General features: G+C 43.2%; 1 protein-coding gene across 1 annotated transcript in view; it reads right to left on the minus strand.

Annotated features, from left to right (window-relative positions):
• Positions 1–660: 660 nt before the first annotated feature.
• LOC144827034 (E3 ubiquitin-protein ligase TRIM39-like) overlaps positions 661–16,972 on the minus strand; it is a 153,359-nt gene continuing 137,047 nt past the window's right edge. Inside the window, exon 6 of the mRNA XM_078685500.1 lies at positions 661–5,085. Within this exon, the coding sequence (XP_078541626.1) occupies positions 4,574–5,085 (512 nt within the window). The 3' untranslated portion in view covers positions 661–4,573. The remainder of the gene's footprint in view (positions 5,086–16,972) is intronic.

Genomic DNA, 16,972 nt, shown 5'->3' on the forward strand with positions numbered 1-16,972 from the left:
CGGCGGGGGGGACCAGCAGGCGAGATGGCAGGGCTCTTTCAGCGTGAGTTACCCCCAAAGCTGTGCTGCCCGCTGTCTGTGTGGCAGAATAGGCAGATTCAAAAGGGTCCAGATGAGCGTGTGAAAGTCTCCCGCTCCTCAGTGGAAGCACCGATGGTTTTATCCGCCTCCGAGCGCGGAAGTGCGTGTAGGTGGGCGGGGCAGTCCCACCGGGGATTATGGAGGCTGTAGTCCCCCCGCTCGGCGGCTGCAAGGTGGTGAGTAAGCAGCGGCGGGGGGGACCAGCAGGCGAGATGGCAGGGCGCTTTCAGCGCGAGTTACCCCCAAAGCTGTGCTGCTCGCTGTCTGTGTGGCAGAATAGGCAGATTCAAAAGGGTCCAGATGAGCGTGTGAAAGTCTCCCGCTTCTCAGTGGAAGCACCGATGGTTTTATCCGCCTCCGAGCGCGGAAGTGCTGGTAGGTGGGCGGGGCAGTCCCACCGGGGATTATGGAGGCTGTAGTCCCCCTGCTCGGTGGCTGCAAGGTGGTGAGTAAGCAGCGGCGGGGGGGGACCAGCAGGTGAGATGGCAGGGCGCTTTCAGCGCGAGTTACCCCCAAAGCTGTGCTGCTCGCTGTCTGTGTGGCAGAATAAGCAGATTCAAAAGGGTCCAGATGAGCGTGTGAAAGTCTCTCCCATAACATATTTATTTAATGACGTTCTTAAGACTGGAACTGTTCCTGAGTCATGGCAAGGAAGCATTATACAGCCAATATAGAAAAGTGGTCCACATGATAATCCCGCCAATTACCGATTAATTGCCCTAACGGATGTAGAGGCAAAAATATTTGTGAGTTGTCTTCTGAAAGACTTGGAAGCATGGGCATCAAGTAAGGACCTAATCCCAATTTTCCAAACTGGTTTTAGAAGAGGAGAATCCACCAACACGTATTTAATTTTAATGACCTTATTGGCCGACAGGGCTAAATACAGGAAACAAAAGCTGAATATATGTTTTATTGATTTAAAAGCTGCTTTTGACTCTTTACAAATTAAAATCCAAACTTGTGGTGAAGTTGGATTTTAATTTGCAATTCTGAAAATACAACTTTTACAAAGTTGGCATTTTCTTACTTCAGCCACTTGGTGCCTGCTGTCTATCTCTGATCACACGTCTGGGGTGGGTGACAGTTGGGCTTTGTGCATTACCCCTAGTTAGCCACACACAATGGGAGCTTAGGTGTGACATGATGGGCCACCTTAGCAAGATGGGAAGGAGGAGATGGACCCAGCTTACACCTCAATAGGCTGTGTCCTGTCACCACACAAAGGGCTGCATACCCCCTTGTAGTGCGTTTGGAGCCTGGAAATGGGCATTGGGTACTTGAAAAGTCTGTCTTTGAAGTCTCTCCCACTTCAAAGGCACCACAGGGTATAAGTTCTGGACCTCAGACACCACGACTTCAGTACACTGTGCCGCTGAAGGACTGCCACTCTGCTGCACTGCTGAACTCCGGCTTTGTTGTCCTCAGCCTGGGTGAGAAGGACTGAACCTGCATCACTTGACCCCGGAACCTAGAGGGACTCCAATGGCTAGTTGGGTGGACTCCTGAACTGAAGTTTCATGGACGTAAAATACTTCCAAAACCTTGCTTCTGGGCTCTGCCCGCTGAGAGTATAACATGCCAAATGGTGCCACTGCACCCTTGGAAGTGGCTACTATTTGAATGGGAAATGCCTCTGCTTGTAATCAGCAGTAAATGTGTGTCATTAAGCCATGCATGTGCTTGGATTCAGCCGAGCCTGTGTTTGAAATGAGTATTTCTGTGATATCATCAGCAATATCTGTGCTTGGAGTGAGAAATGCCTATATTTTGAGACAGAACTGCATATTTTTTAAGTTAAGATTCTGTATAATTAGCCAGTAGTGCCTGTATATTAAAAAAAGAAACATCTTTGTGTGTACCTCAACAGTGCCTTTGTTTCAATTAACAGTGCCTATGTTTGGATTCTGTAATTGAGTAAGTAGTATCTATGTTTGGAGTGAAAAGTGTCTGCGTTTTGATCAGCACTGTCTGTGCTTAGAGTTAGAATACAACTGAGTTATCGGTGCTTGGAGTCAATATTAGGAGTACTGGTGTCAGGAGTGTCTGTGCTTTTTAAGTCAGGTTTTTCTGTAATTCAGTGAATCAGTAGCGCATGTGTTTGGAGTCAGCAGTGACTGTGCTTGGAGTTAGCAGTGCTTGTGTTTTGAACAGCAGTGTCTGTGCTTGAAATCAATAGTGCCTTTACTTGGATTCAATATTTATTTGTAATTGAGTCAGCAATGTTTGTTTGCACTATCAGTGTGTATATTTTGAATCATCAGTGCCTCTATTTGGAATACGAAGTGCTTATGCTTTTTGTCAGAGGGCCTGTGTTTTGAATCAGCACCACCACTTTTTGCAGTCAGTAGTGCCTGCGTTTGGGTTCAGAATGATCTTTCATTAAATTATACTTTGAACAAATTTGAATTATGCTGGCAAAGTTCCAGAATTTGCATTTGGGAGAGTCATGACATCTCTCAAAATAATGCTTCACACTACTTGCCTCTTATTTATTACATGAGCATGCACCTCTATTGAAAAATGTTCCCCATTTATCAGTAGGAGACTGGTTTAAGTAGAAAATATCTAGTGGAGAGACATGTTCTACTCCATTTGGTCTCCTGCTGGTATCTTGCAAGCTTTTTAATTTGAAGTGTGCACTCAGGGAAAAAGAGTGTTACAGGATAACGTAAAATCACATTTCGCTAGGAACGCGTAACTCTCCAAGATTTTTTGTAGAATGCAACAAAATTTTCACATGAAAAATTACACAATTTCTCTTAGTCTTATAATCCATATAGTAGTGAATGTGTCTGAATTTATCATTAACTGAATATAAGGCAGGTGTGTTCTCTGCTAAAATCAGGATTATTTGTAATTGAGCAGTATGTATGCTTGGTGCCAGGACTTCATGTGCTTGGAGTCAGCAACACCCATATTTTGAATTAGCAATGCCAGTATTTCTAATCATATCTGCCTGGGCCTGTACTCAGCTGTACCTGGGCTTTGAATCAGAGCTTTCTGTGTTTCGAATCCGCAGTGCTTTCTTTGAAATTACCAATGCCTCGATTGAGCATTGACTGAAGCTGAAATCTGTGTTATCTTGAACTGGGTCAGCAGTAGCTATGCTTTGAGTGAGCAGTGCCTTTATGTGTAATCAGAGGGGCCTGTCCTTGGAGTCATGGTTGCCTGTAATTGAATCAGGTGTGCCTGTACTCAAGAGTTAGCAATGCCTATGCTTGAAGTAGCCACTGCCAGTGCTTGGAGTCAAATGTATCTGTAATTGAGTAAACAGTGAATGTGACTGGTGCCAGCAATGCCTTTTTATGTGGGAGTGCCTGTGCCGGGAGGCCAGTGCCTGTGTGTTGATTCAGCAGTGCTTGATTTTAAATCAGAAGTGCTTGTTCTAGGAGTAAGCTGCACATGTGTTTTTGATCAGCAATGCCTGTGTCTGAGTCCGGATTAGCTAACCTGGAATAAGGATCACGTGTGCTTGGAGGTAGGATTCTTAGTATTTTAGTTAGAAAGTTGTTTGTGTCAGGAGTTTCTGAGCTTGGAGTTAGAATTATCTTTACTTTAATTAGGAATGATTTAGCTTGTGCTTGGATTCGGAAGTGCTTGAAGGTAGCAGTATATGTGTTTGGAATCAGGAGTGCTTGTGAAAGGAGTCTGTTGTACCTGAGCCTGGAGTCAGCGTTATCTGTAATAGAGGTAGCAGTGCCTATGTTTGAATCAGTGTTATCTGCATCTGTTATCCAGCAGTGCCTGTGCTTGGGAGTCGGTACAAAAGGGGGTGGTGCTTGGGAGTCAGCATTTGTTGTACTGAAGACGAGGTGTTCTGTGCTTGGTGTCAGGATTATCTGTAATTTAGTGGGCAGTGCCTGGAGTCAGGAGTGCCTGTGTCTGGAGTTACCATTATCTTAAATGAGGCAGGACTGTATGTTTCTAGACTGAGGAGTGCCTGTGTCTAAAGTTAGCAGTGCTTGTGACTAGAGTCACCAGCGCCTGTATTCTGGAGTCACCAATGCCTGTGTTTGGAACCAGTAGTGTCTGTGACAGGAGGTAGCAGAGCCTGAATTTAGCCAGAGCTGGGAGATGAAATGTCGTGACCCCTCTCTCACGGACCATCTATAAGATAACACACCTCCCAAAACCCAGGAGTCGTAGACACGGGCCCTACCCCATAGGGTACCATCAGGGGAGCTACTCCCCCGCCTCACACAAACATTCTACAGGGGAGGGCATACTGAAGCCCCTACACCCATCTTAGCTCTCCTCCTAAGGGGTTGCAACTCTTACACAAGCCTCAGCTCTGCTCCTGAGGGGGGCTGTAGCTCCTCCACCAGCCTCCGCCCTGCTCCTTTGAGGGAATGGAGCTTCATCACCAGCCCCCGCTCTGCTTCTTGGGGGAGGTCTGCAGCTTCTACACCAGCCTCGGCCCCGTCTCTTGGGTCATTCAGCTCCTACACCAACCTCCGCTCTGATCCTGGGGGGAGGGGAGCTGCAGTTCCTACACCAGCCTCATCTCTGCTTCCCCCCAGAAATTGAAGATTGGGAAGAGCTTGTGAAGGAAGGGTGCCCGGGGGAAAGTGTAGAGAAGCTCCATGGAGTCTGCATTGTACAGGGACAGCCGCCCCCCCTCGTAGTCCAGATACACCCCCAGCTTCAGGGGCTTCTCACGAGGGGACAGAGGGGTCAGAGGGGAGGTGAGAGCCCAGTACTGATCATTCCACCCTCTCTCCACAGCCCAGACTCCCCCCTCAGGGGACCATGTGATCCGTCCCTTCCTCTCCACAGACTCTGCTGCGACTCCCACAGTCCACGAGGTACTCTCCTCCAGTAGCTGCACCTCCCAGTAATGTCTGCCTGTGGTGAACCCCTCGCTCCCCAGCACACACCAGCAGCTGAATCTCTTGGGGGTGTCTGGCAGGGTCTGCTTTGTGTCTGTCCATGTCACACGTCTCCCCTCTTCAGACAGGTGGAGCTTCGGATGCGCTGTGTCTGGATCCAGAGTCAATATCACTGCAGATAGGAATACATGATTAGAGATATAATGGATACAAATAACGCAAATAATTGTTATTTGTAGTTTATTTTCAGGTAATTTGACAGAAGGCAAAACTATCTGTACAGAACTTATCTGAAAGGTCACAGTGCACTGCACTGTACTAGACAGCACCTATCTGAAAGTCGCACACTTTGCTGTGCACTACACTAGACACCACCTACCTGAAATTAGGATACTGTACTGTACAATATACTGCACTATACAGCACCTACCCGGTAGAAACACACTGCACTGCCATGCACCAATTAAATCAATCAGGGTTTATAAAGCACAGCAAATCACATGTGATAGTCTCAAGGCGCGCTGCACTAGTCAATACCTATTTGAAATGAGCAGACTGTAGTCTACAATGCACTAGACAGCACGTATTAGGAAGGAGCACACTGTACTGTACACTGCACTGGAAAGGATCCATCTGGAAGGAGCACACTGTACTGTACACTGCACTGGACATGACCTATCTGAGTAAAGCACAATCTACTACACTATACAGTACCTACTGGAATAAGCATACTGTTTATTATACTGCATTATACACAACTGACCTCGAAAGAGCACACTGTGCTGAACACTACATTTGTCAACACCTATCTGGAAGGAGCACACTGTCTTGTGAACTGCAATAGACAGCACCTATGTAGAAAGAGTTTACAATACCACACATTGCACTAGACAGCAACCTATCTGATAGGAGTGCACAGTACAGTACACTGCACCAAACAGGACCTATTTCAAAGGACCACACTGTACTTTATACACCAGTAGACAGCATATACCTATAAGGAGCACACTATACAGTTATAATGTATTATACAGCACCTACCTGGAAAGAGGACATAACTTAGTTCAAAGGACTGCATTGCATTTTACATTGCTCCAGGCAGCACTTCTCTGAAAGGAGCACACTGTACTGTACAATATACCGCACCATACTGCACCTACTTTGAAGAAGTGCACTGTAACATACAACACAATGCACTATACTACACCTACCTCAAAGGGGAACACTTCACAGAACTACACTAGACAGCACCTATTGGGAAAGATCACACTTTTTATAGTGTACACTGCAGTAGACGGTACCTATCGGGAAAGAGTTCACTATACAGTGCACTGCACTAGATAACACCCATCTTGAAGGACCACACTATACTTTAAACTACACTAGACATTACCTATCTGAAAGGAGCACACGGTACATTATACATTACTGTTTAGCACCTACCAGGAAGGAGAACACTCTAATATGCTGCACTACACAATATCTACCTGGAAGGCGTGCACTGTATTCTGCACTGCACTAGATTACTGTATATATAGTGCTCTATACAGCATGAATGCAGAAGAAGCGCACTGTACTGCGCAAGACAGCACCTATCTTGAAGCAGGGTACTTTAGTGTACTGTATGCTGTACTAGGCAGTACCTACATGGAAAGAACACCTTGTATTGTACAATATACTGCATTATACAACACCTACCTGGAAGGAGCACACAATACAGTGCATCACATGACAGCACCTGACAGGAAAGACCACAGTGTATCTACACTGCACCACACAGCAGCTACTTGAAAGGAGCACACTGTAGCAGACTATTTACTACACTAAACAGCACCTACCTGGAAGAAAAGCACTGTACTATACAATATACTGCACTGTACAGCACCTACTTAGAAGGACTGCACTGTTCCTTGCACTGCACTACACAGCAGCTATCTGAAAGGAGTACACTATACGATGCAATATACTACACTGTACAGCACCCACCTGACAGAAATGTAAATGTAAATGTACCGGAATTTATATAGCGCAAATCACCGAGCGGTTTCTAAGCGCTTGCTTAGGGAACCCATCCTGGTATTCCCCTGTGAGATAACCCCGGCTGGGTATCCGCAAGGTGAAAGCCAGGCATCCCGCCGCGAGGGGCCGTTGTGGAGATTAGGCAAGCTATTGCCCAGAGTCGCAGAGTGTGAACCTGTGAATCGAGTAGGCACCGGAGCGAGAATTGTCGAGTCCATGGACATTTTTAGGACTCAAGACCCCGCCGAGCCGGGAATTGAACCCTGGTCCCGGGCTGACCTCTGCTTCCAGGTCTGCCTCCTCTAACCAGTGAGCCACACTTCTCCACAGAAATGCACTGTACTATACAATATAATAGGCTGTACAGCACCTACCTCGAAGGAGTGTATTGTACATTACTGCACTAGACATCACCTACGTAGAAGGTGTGTACTGTACTGGACACTGCACTAGAGAGCAGTGGAGGAGCAGTGATGTGCTTTACACACAATTTTATTGTAGAAGGAGGCTCACATCCACTAGGTGCTCCATATGAAACATGATGTGGATGGGGTCCAGCAGGAATTCGTCAGTACACAGCAGTACAGAGTACAATGAAGAGACTGCAGTGGGCTAGAGAGCCTATGGTACTAAACGGAACACTGTGCTAGAGAGCCCACTGCACTGAACAATGCGCAACAGCACCCACTGTCCAAGGTGACAGATGGCACTACACAGCTCATTGTAATACAGAGGACACTGCAGACAGCATACAATACTAAATGGTAGAGTGCACTAGATCGCTCACTGTACTGCGGGCCACATTGCTAGTAATACCAAACATTACCTTACGCCAAATGTTAGATTCACAAAAAAGGTCACTGGACTACAGAACATACTGTGAACTATACACACTGTACTAGGCATCCACTGTACTAGACAGAGCCCTGCAGCAGGAGATAGATTGCACTGAAAAAGGTCACTGTAATACAGAATAAACTTTATACAGTAGACACTGTACTAGGCAAAATACTGCACAAGATGATACACTGCACTAAAAAGGTGACTGTACTACAGAACACTGTAGCCAGTACACACTGTACTAGGCACCCACTTTACTAGACAAAGCCCTGCACAAGATGACTGACTGCACTACAAAAGTCACTGTACTAAGGAACACACTGTAGATGGTACACACTGTACTATGCACCCAGAGTAATACATAGAACCTTGCACCAGAGTGTGGACTACACTAAGAAAGATCACTATACTACACAAGATGGTAGACTGCACTACAAAAGTCACTGTTCTATAAAACACAATGTAGACAGTGCACACTGTACTAGGCGTCCAGAGTACTAAACAGGACCCTGCACCAAATTGTGGACTGCATTAAGACAGGTCACTATACTACAGAATACACAGCAGACAGTACACACTGTACTAGGTGCCCACTGTACTAGACAGAACCCTGCACCAGTACTGAAAAAGGTCACTGTACTACAGAACACTTGAGACAGTACAAACTGTACTACGCATTCACTGTACTAGACAGAACTGTGCTCCAGGTGATACACTGTGCTGAAAAAGGTGACTGCATTACAGAACATTCTGCAGAACGTATACACTGTGCTAGGTGTCCACTGTACTAGGTAGGAAACTTTGCAGGAGCACCCATTGTACTAGGCATTACACAGTGCTGGAGCTAGAACACTGTGCTACTACACACACTGTCCCGTCAACTGTAGGAGACAGTACACTGCACCAGATGCTAGAGGACGAAAAAAGGTATTTGTCCCACTGAGCACACTGCAGACAGTATACTGTAATAGAAGGCCACTGTATACACAGAACACTGCTAGACAGATCTCTGTGCTACAAACATGTAGAAGAGAATCCACTGTGCCAACAGGAACACTATACTAGGTGGTGCACTACACTATATAGTGCAATTTACTACCAAGCACACTGCAGACAGTACATGTTTCTAAAGCACCAACTGTTCTAGATGGTAAACTGCACTGGACAGCTCATTCTACTAAGAAGCACACTGCAGATAGTGTACTGTACTGTAGTGTAGTTCATATATTCCCAATAGGCTCAGCCTATTTGACATAAGACTTAAGTCAATAGGTCTCTATCGAATATACTAAACTTAATTGTGTGTGTGCCAGCTAGCTCAGAGGTCACTAGAAACTTTCTCGAATTCACAAGAAGGGATTCGTTTCTGACAACTGCATAAACATGACAACTTTGTTTCCCAAGAATAAGAATATATCTCTGAGAGTCGCGGAAACAATAGATAAGTATTTCATTCAGTCACTTGTGCATGCTTCGTTTCTACAGAGTTCTGCAGAGAAATAGTGAGACAGGTGTTTTCAATAAAAGGTTTATTGAACAGTCTTCTTTCTCATGCAAGAGAGGTGAACTGCTACAATCATTAGACAGAATGCAAAGTACAATGCGTACAGCGAGAATAGTATTATAAAATAATACTGTAAGAGCATTGTATGGTTTCTAAGCCATATAAAAATATATACATAAATACACAGGCTAAAATACTCAGGTGGTGCTTCTATAATATGCCTACCCCAATGTACCTAACCTAAGTCTAGTACAAGAGAAGAAGTAAGTATTGTTTAGCATAGGTTTAGTTTTGCCAAGAATCTACCAAAGGTTTCTCTAGGTTCTTATCAGCTCCATACCTTGGAATGAAGGAGGTCTGTTATCTCTTTCTCGGGACTTGATTTCCCAACACCCTGCAAGGGGAGTCAGAAACACTGGAGCTGGACTCCTCAGCAGAGGAGGGCAGCTTACTTATCATTGCGTCAGCTGGAGAGTCGGCTTCCTTCGGCACTTGCTGTAGCGAGCTGCGTCGGCCAAGTAGTCTGTCGATCTACTCGGAACCACCGTGCTTTGCTATAGCAAGTGAAGGTATATTTGTACCTGGAAGGTGTTTAGGAATGCCTGGTTTGACGTAAAGTCGGGCATATGAAAGTCATGAATGAACCCCCAAGGAATAGATGTTCATTGTAAAACTAACTGAGTTCTTGGAGAAATCAATATTCAAGCAAGGGGAAGTCCCTAACAGCTTAAGCTGGTTTTCCAAGAAACCATTGTGACGTTTGGTGAACGGATGGAAGTAGCCATGGCTATATTTGGGTTGCATGGGCTATGCCTAAATAAGGGCTTGATTTCTATGCCTATGTAAGGGCAATGTGAATTTTACCTATATAAGGGCATGAATCGGGAAAATTCAATCGGAACCTAAAACGCCACACAACACCCACTCCACTTTCTTATGTACGACTTCTACTAAGTTCTAAACACGTTAAACATATCTAAACATGATATGTTAAAACCCACCCCAAAATAAATAAAAATGCATTGGTACTGGTAGTACATGAAAAGAGCATTTGTGCTGTACGCATTTAAAGCAATGTTTCTTTCAAAGCATATAGTTTGACATTTGAAAATGTTATCTGAATGAATCACGAAAATACATTCAGGAAATGGCTCCTAAATACAAAAAATAAAAAGGCCAAAACCATTTCATGGCAGAATAAACTGTTTCGAATGTGGACAAAGTCAAATATTGTCTCTGGAAGTTTTCAAATAATTCTAGTTCTCTATGAATAGTTCTACTTTAAGCAGATTACTTTGTGCCAACAAATGAAAAATACAAATTTGGAAAACAAAAATTAATCATAGGAAAAAGAGTTCCAAAGTGAGAACTTTGTTTTGAAAAATTAATGTCAAATTCAGAGTCTCTCAGAACACTGTGTGCCAAATCAAAAGTCAATGTTATTTGTTTGGAAAAAACATCAAATCTTCTAAGTCTGTAAATAATTCATCTACCATTGTGGGTGAAAGTTGGATTACCTCGTTAAGAAGATCAATCACACATTGATGTGAAGCGTCGCTGTCAGCATTGGTCGCATTAGCAATGTTCGAATCAGATGCTACCTGTGCGCCTGTCACTTCTGGTACCCCACCGTCAGCATTTTGCATCTGTGAGATCTCAATGAATCCAATCATCAAAATTGGTAGCCGCTGGGGACAACACAGTGCATGAGCAGTCACTGGTCCAAGCAAAGTATCAACACCCGTTGGCATGACTGATGGGAGTGTGAGAAAGATGTCTAACACGCATTCTTCTCCGCATAGCAAGTAGCGCAGAACAGGTAAGATGTAACCTTGTCAAATTGGTCTGAATGATAGAAACCATGTGGTATTCAATTCTCTTAAACAAGTTAATCCCCAAATTTGGACGATGCGCGCACGACACTTCATCGCCAGTAGAGTTGTCTCCACGGTGAACTGGGTGTCGCTTGTGACTTGACTTGCCATATGGAAGCAGTAGGAGCAAAAATAGTATCCCTGCAGAGGCAATCCGCCAAACACAGAGTGCACGAAGCTTGGAAATATTCCTAGGACTGCTTCAAAGGGTGCTAACAGTCCTGAAAAAACTGTCTTAAATACATGTACAATACCACTTGTTTCAGACATGTTTTTTTTTAAAGATACGACTTAACATTTCTGAGAAATGTATAGGGCAATGTGTAGTTAAGAGGGCATGTATCTATGCAGAAGTCTTTGCGACTTGCAGATCATAGGTGTCTTTGGCCGAGGTCAGTGGCACAGTTTTCTGTAAAAGAATGGCTTTCATTCTGCTTAAAGTATCAATTCATATAGAAGAGATGTTCAGTGAAGGCCATAATGGCGACTCCCGGTCTGTCTTGGTTTTAGGAAACAATACTTGCATACAGCAAGTGATCCTGGCTGACACAGTTACGACAAAGGGTAAACCTGGCAACATACCACAGCAGCTGTGATTATTCAACATGGGGTAACTTCCAGTTGTCCAAAAATTGCATCAATCACCGCAGCTGGTGAACCTTGCAGGTGGCAGGATAAGTTGTTTGAGGAACCATTCCAGGCCCCGTGTAAATTAATACCCTGATAAAGGAGAGAACTGCTTAGTGCGTTTTCACAATTTTTACCACCAAGACACACTTTTTTCCCCCACTCCAACATCTGTGTGTGCATGGTAATTCCCAGGATGTTTTGATGTGTTCTTTACCCAACCTTTCATATATGCCTGCTGGTATATGTTTTAAGCAATACTGAAAATGGAAAATTGTAACAGGTAGAATAATTGTTCCTTGTATAATGCATTATATGGCTGGTCTTTCAGCGACAGTTAATGGCAATCTTTCCAGTTTTTCAATGCTCAGCACCGTATACTCTGCCCCCCTCTGTACCAGTTTCATCTGTTTATCAGTGAGATTGAATTCTGAAAACAGTGAGGTAGTTTTGATTAAACGCCAAGGCACATAGCCCGTATGTAGGTTTTGTAACATCCAGCATAATTGCATAATAGAACGTAATTGCGACTGACCATGTTGCAACATGACCAAATCCTGTTCCTTGATGTCTATGGCAGAGGATACTATGCTGTCGAAAGAATATATCCTGGACGACAGAGTCATTAACCCATTGTCAACTACAGAGAGAGTTTTCTCTAAATGAATTCGATCAATTTCTCGTATTCGTTCTGCAGTCTCTGCTTGCATAATCTTCCATGCGTCATTATACATGGCATAGATACCAGCATATATAAAACGTTTATGATGTGGTTTAGTAGGTCCTTGCAAGAAGTCCCTTTGATCAGCGCCATCTTTTAGTAAAGATAAGTGTGGTTTAACATCCCTAAGTGTAGATCTATGTAGCCATTCAAGGCATAGTTTCCCTACACTGTATCTTGTTACTATTCCTGGATGCTGTCTCTGAACATATCTTGGATCTGGCCTAGTGGATTTGAACCCCTGTATTTTATTCAGGAATCTATCTTGACAGGTGTTGGTGTCTCTGGGCCAGATTAACAATTTTTTTCAATCTGGATCTGTTCTGTTGTGATGCAAAATAGTATGTACTTCGACCTCCCCCTCTGAAGTGTTACTGCTATCAGATGTAGGTGTAGGTATAGACGGATTGTTTAAATCTCTTATCTTGGCTATCCCAAGACAAGATGTCTGTTGGACAGTGTCATTCATGAACATGATTTGCTCTGGAATGATGCAGGCTCTAAATGAAACTTCTATCCCCTGCACTTGCCAGTCTTAAGTGCCCCAGATAGTTTTCGTCTCAATGTTATCTTTCCAAAAGTCAAAACCCAATGTAGACAGCTGAGCATAAAAGGCTGCAGAATAAATTTGTTTGGTATTTGCCAACATACTTTTCATTCCTGACCTATTAACATTTTTAAAGTAAAATGATTCTGGATTGGAAGCATTAAAACCTGAAAAGTATGGAAATTTGCCATAAAATGTTTTTGTGCTACCCTTTGGTGGCGTAGGACAATGTTCTTATTGGTTATACATCAATCTATTTCTAGGATTTGCCGATTTGTGCAAGTAATGATGACAGTAGTGATTATAACAATACATTTGTTCATAATCTGATGAACCTTCTAAATATTCATGATTTGTAAATTTTGCAGACATTTCTAAGTCTGACATCATATTCCTAACAGCCTCCAAGTCCCAATCCTCAGAAAAGGTACTAGATGAAACAAAGTAATTCAAGGAAATCTTGAACTGGTGAGGAATCTTCAACAGCTCCGCAGGGCCAAAAATGTCATAATCAGTTCTGTCCCAAGCTATACCTCCAGGTATAGGAACGGCTGTGATGTTCACTGATGACAAGTCTCTTGTACGATGAGATGATTTGTGTGGCTTGAGGAGTAAGTTGATGTTCTTACTTGCTGTGTCCTTTTTAACATATCTTCCATTTATCAGCATTCCCAAAGTTATTACCAGAGTCAACCAAAGTAGAAGAAAAAGCACACCCAACACAATCCAAAGTTCAATTCATGATGAAACCAGAAAAGTATTTTCTAGATGATGAAAAAGTTCTGTTGCTTGTTCTTTCAAAGTTCTTTTTGCTAGTGTCATTTCAGATTCGCTGGGATCCCCGGAAAACGTATCAAAGTTAATGAAATAGCCAGATGTCAATTGTAGGGATTGCATCAGGATTCGTTGAAATCACTGGAACCACTTGTTCACTTGTTACATTTGTATAGTCAGATGCTATTTCATTGTAGACAGCGTTTCTTGATGAACTGTTATTTGGGTTTCAAGAAATACAAGTTCCATAGCTTTATTGCATAGTCCTTCATTTCGCACTGCAGATTCTTCAAAAGTGATGAGTCTCTCAGTTTGAACCTCTTGGATAGTAGCCAGATTCGGGCATCTGCTACATCTTTGGAGTCCACTTGGCCTACTGCGTATGATCAACCACATGATGTGGTTTGACCAGGTTGATGGACACAAACCTGTTCTCCTTTTTACCAGCAAGGGGCAGCAGTAATTATGTTCTTGATCGGTGGATTGCTAGGACAGCTACTGGTTGTCTGTAAGAAGGCCCAAATTCCTTCTTGTCTGTGATCTTTTCTCTAACTAGATCCCCAATCTACGGAATCCAGACAGGCCTTGCTGGGACAGTCGGTTTTTCTTCAGTGGTTGTTGGCTTCAGGAACACGTTACTTATTTTCTTTCTTATTTTATTTAAGTCCTGCAAAACAGCCAAACAATCTTTGATAGCAAAAGGTTTTTGTATTACCACTGAAGTCTGGCAATCGAGGTCTGACACTATCATTCTCGGCCCAAAAAGGACTTCATATGGAGTGATTCCCACCAGAGAACTTCTTGGCAGATTGTTAAGACTATGTTGGACACTTATTAGATGTTTCACCCACCCGTCACCCGAGCCTAATACCCTAGCTGTTATAGATTGCTTTATGTCCCGTTTTTTTCTCTCCACAACCGAATTTCCCTCAGGATGGAATGAACTAGAGTATTGCAATGCAACGCCCAATTTGGCCATGGCCTCCTTGTAAGCTCGAGAGCTAAACGCAGGACCCTGGTCAGAATTTAGCTTGTCGACTGCTTATGTGCCGATAAAGACTCTCAAATCTTGAATAACAGTAAGAGCATTAGCCGAGCGCTGAGGCCACATCCAAATGAAGCTTGTCTTAATATTTGTGGGACAGCATTTACAGGGACGTCTGCATGTAGATAGTCTAATGCTGTCTAAAAATGGTATCTGTACTGGGCTGGCTATGCTATAGTCAGGTATCTGGCGGCATTCTCTGCTGCGATCTCTATTACAGCCTATGCAGTCTATGACAAGCACATGAATATGAACATTCATTCCTGGACACCAGTATGTCTCTTTTACCTTCAATATAGTTTTAGAGAACCCTTGATGTATCAGACCCTCTCCCAAATGTGCTTCGTATATCAAAGTTACTCCACGTTTCCTGTTTGGAATCCCTCTAACCCCCACTCCAGGGATTCGAGCAAAAGGAACGGCGTTTGCATCAATTATGTATGAGTATTCGAGTGGAAACTTATTAGGTAACGCTGCACCGCTGCCTTTGCATGAATCATTGACAGCTAGCATTATTTTGCTGTCTATTTTTGTTTTTGAATGAGTGATTACAGCTACAGAAGCCGTTTGCACAGCTGCCTTATCGACTTCATCAGCCAATGAATTCCCTGCAATGTGAACGCCATCACATTGATGACTCAATGTATGTATCACGTGAGTTTTGTAGTTCTTGTCGTAACTGAACTACTTTTTCCCAAAGCGACTTATGCTTAATTGTGCCACCTTTTGCATCTTTGTAACAGTTCTGAATCCAGTTCTGCAAGTATTCATTGTAAGATTGAACACAATAATACGAATCACACACTGTGAGTGTGGGGATTTTGCGATCTGTATTTTCAAGCGCCATCTTGAATGCTAGCAGTTCAGCTCGCTGAGCTGTACAATCACCAAGAGATTGTGTTTTAGTGGCCACAGGTCTGAATTTACCATCGCGCCAACGACCTTTAACGATCGTGCATGCAGCACTATAAGCTTGTTTACCCCCCGTAGCGGGTTGAGCTGATCCGTCAGTATAAATTATACATACATACTTTTCTAGAGGCAGAATTTCAATAGGCAGAGGACATGCTTGTTTATATTGTAGAAATTCTTGTGTCTTCAAATAAGTGTCAAAAACGTATTCGACATCTGTTGCAGCAAGAGATTTAACCCATTGTATCCATCTTGAATGTAAAGCTTTAGTACTCAGAATGCTTGCTTTTGTCACTGCCTCTAAGGCAGGTACAGGTGTAACGACCATGATGCGTTTACCCTGTGCGAGGGATCTCTCTTTTGCTACTGCAGTTTGAACCGCTGTCAGAATTTATTCTATAGAAGTGAATTTCATTTCTGCTTGTGTGTTCAAGTGTGATTTGTAAGCAATTGGTACTTTTTCTCCTTCGTTAAAGGTTAAGTACGTGAATCCGCATTGTCCTGAAATGATTCGGATTACGAGGTTGCGTACGTTTATACGTTTGCAAATGTTTTGTTGCTAACATGTCTGCTTGTAGTTAACGCAAAATTTCTGTGGGTTTTTGTGTCCAATTAATTGTTTTAAAATCAGGTTTGATTAATTCGTATAAAGGTTTAACCCTTTCTGTTTGATCAGCGCACATTTTTCTAAAAAGTTTGCTACCAGGCTTTTGCCTTCACTTGAAAGTTCATATCCTAGAAAAAGGACGTTGAGGTGGGAAATTCTCGATTTTTAAAAATTTTAATTGATACCCTTCAGAGGCGAAGCCCAGTATAATGGTGTTCATCCTGTTCAAGTGCCTATGCAAGTCATCGTCAGTTAGATAGATGTCATCTAAATATGATAGAGCTTCATCATCATAAGTTTGTAGTAAGTCTGTTACTCTTGCTGAAAATAATCCAGGACTATTCTTGAATCCCTGAGGGAGATGACAGAAGTTAAGCTGTGTCTCCATAATTGAGAAAGCAGTCAAATACCTACTTTCTGGTGCAATATTTTGACAGAAAAAAATGTTCGAAATATCTAATGTGGTTTTGTATTATTCACGCACAATGTTATTCATAAGCGGTGCACTCTGTGCATTTTGTACTGCAAAAGTTTTGCAACAAGACTTTAAGTGTCTGTAATCTAATACTAGACGATATGTATTGTCTGG

The sequence above is a fragment of the Lissotriton helveticus genome, chromosome 4_1 (genome assembly GCF_964261635.1).
Source record: "Lissotriton helveticus chromosome 4_1, aLisHel1.1, whole genome shotgun sequence".
NCBI lineage: Eukaryota > Metazoa > Chordata > Amphibia > Caudata > Salamandridae > Lissotriton > Lissotriton helveticus.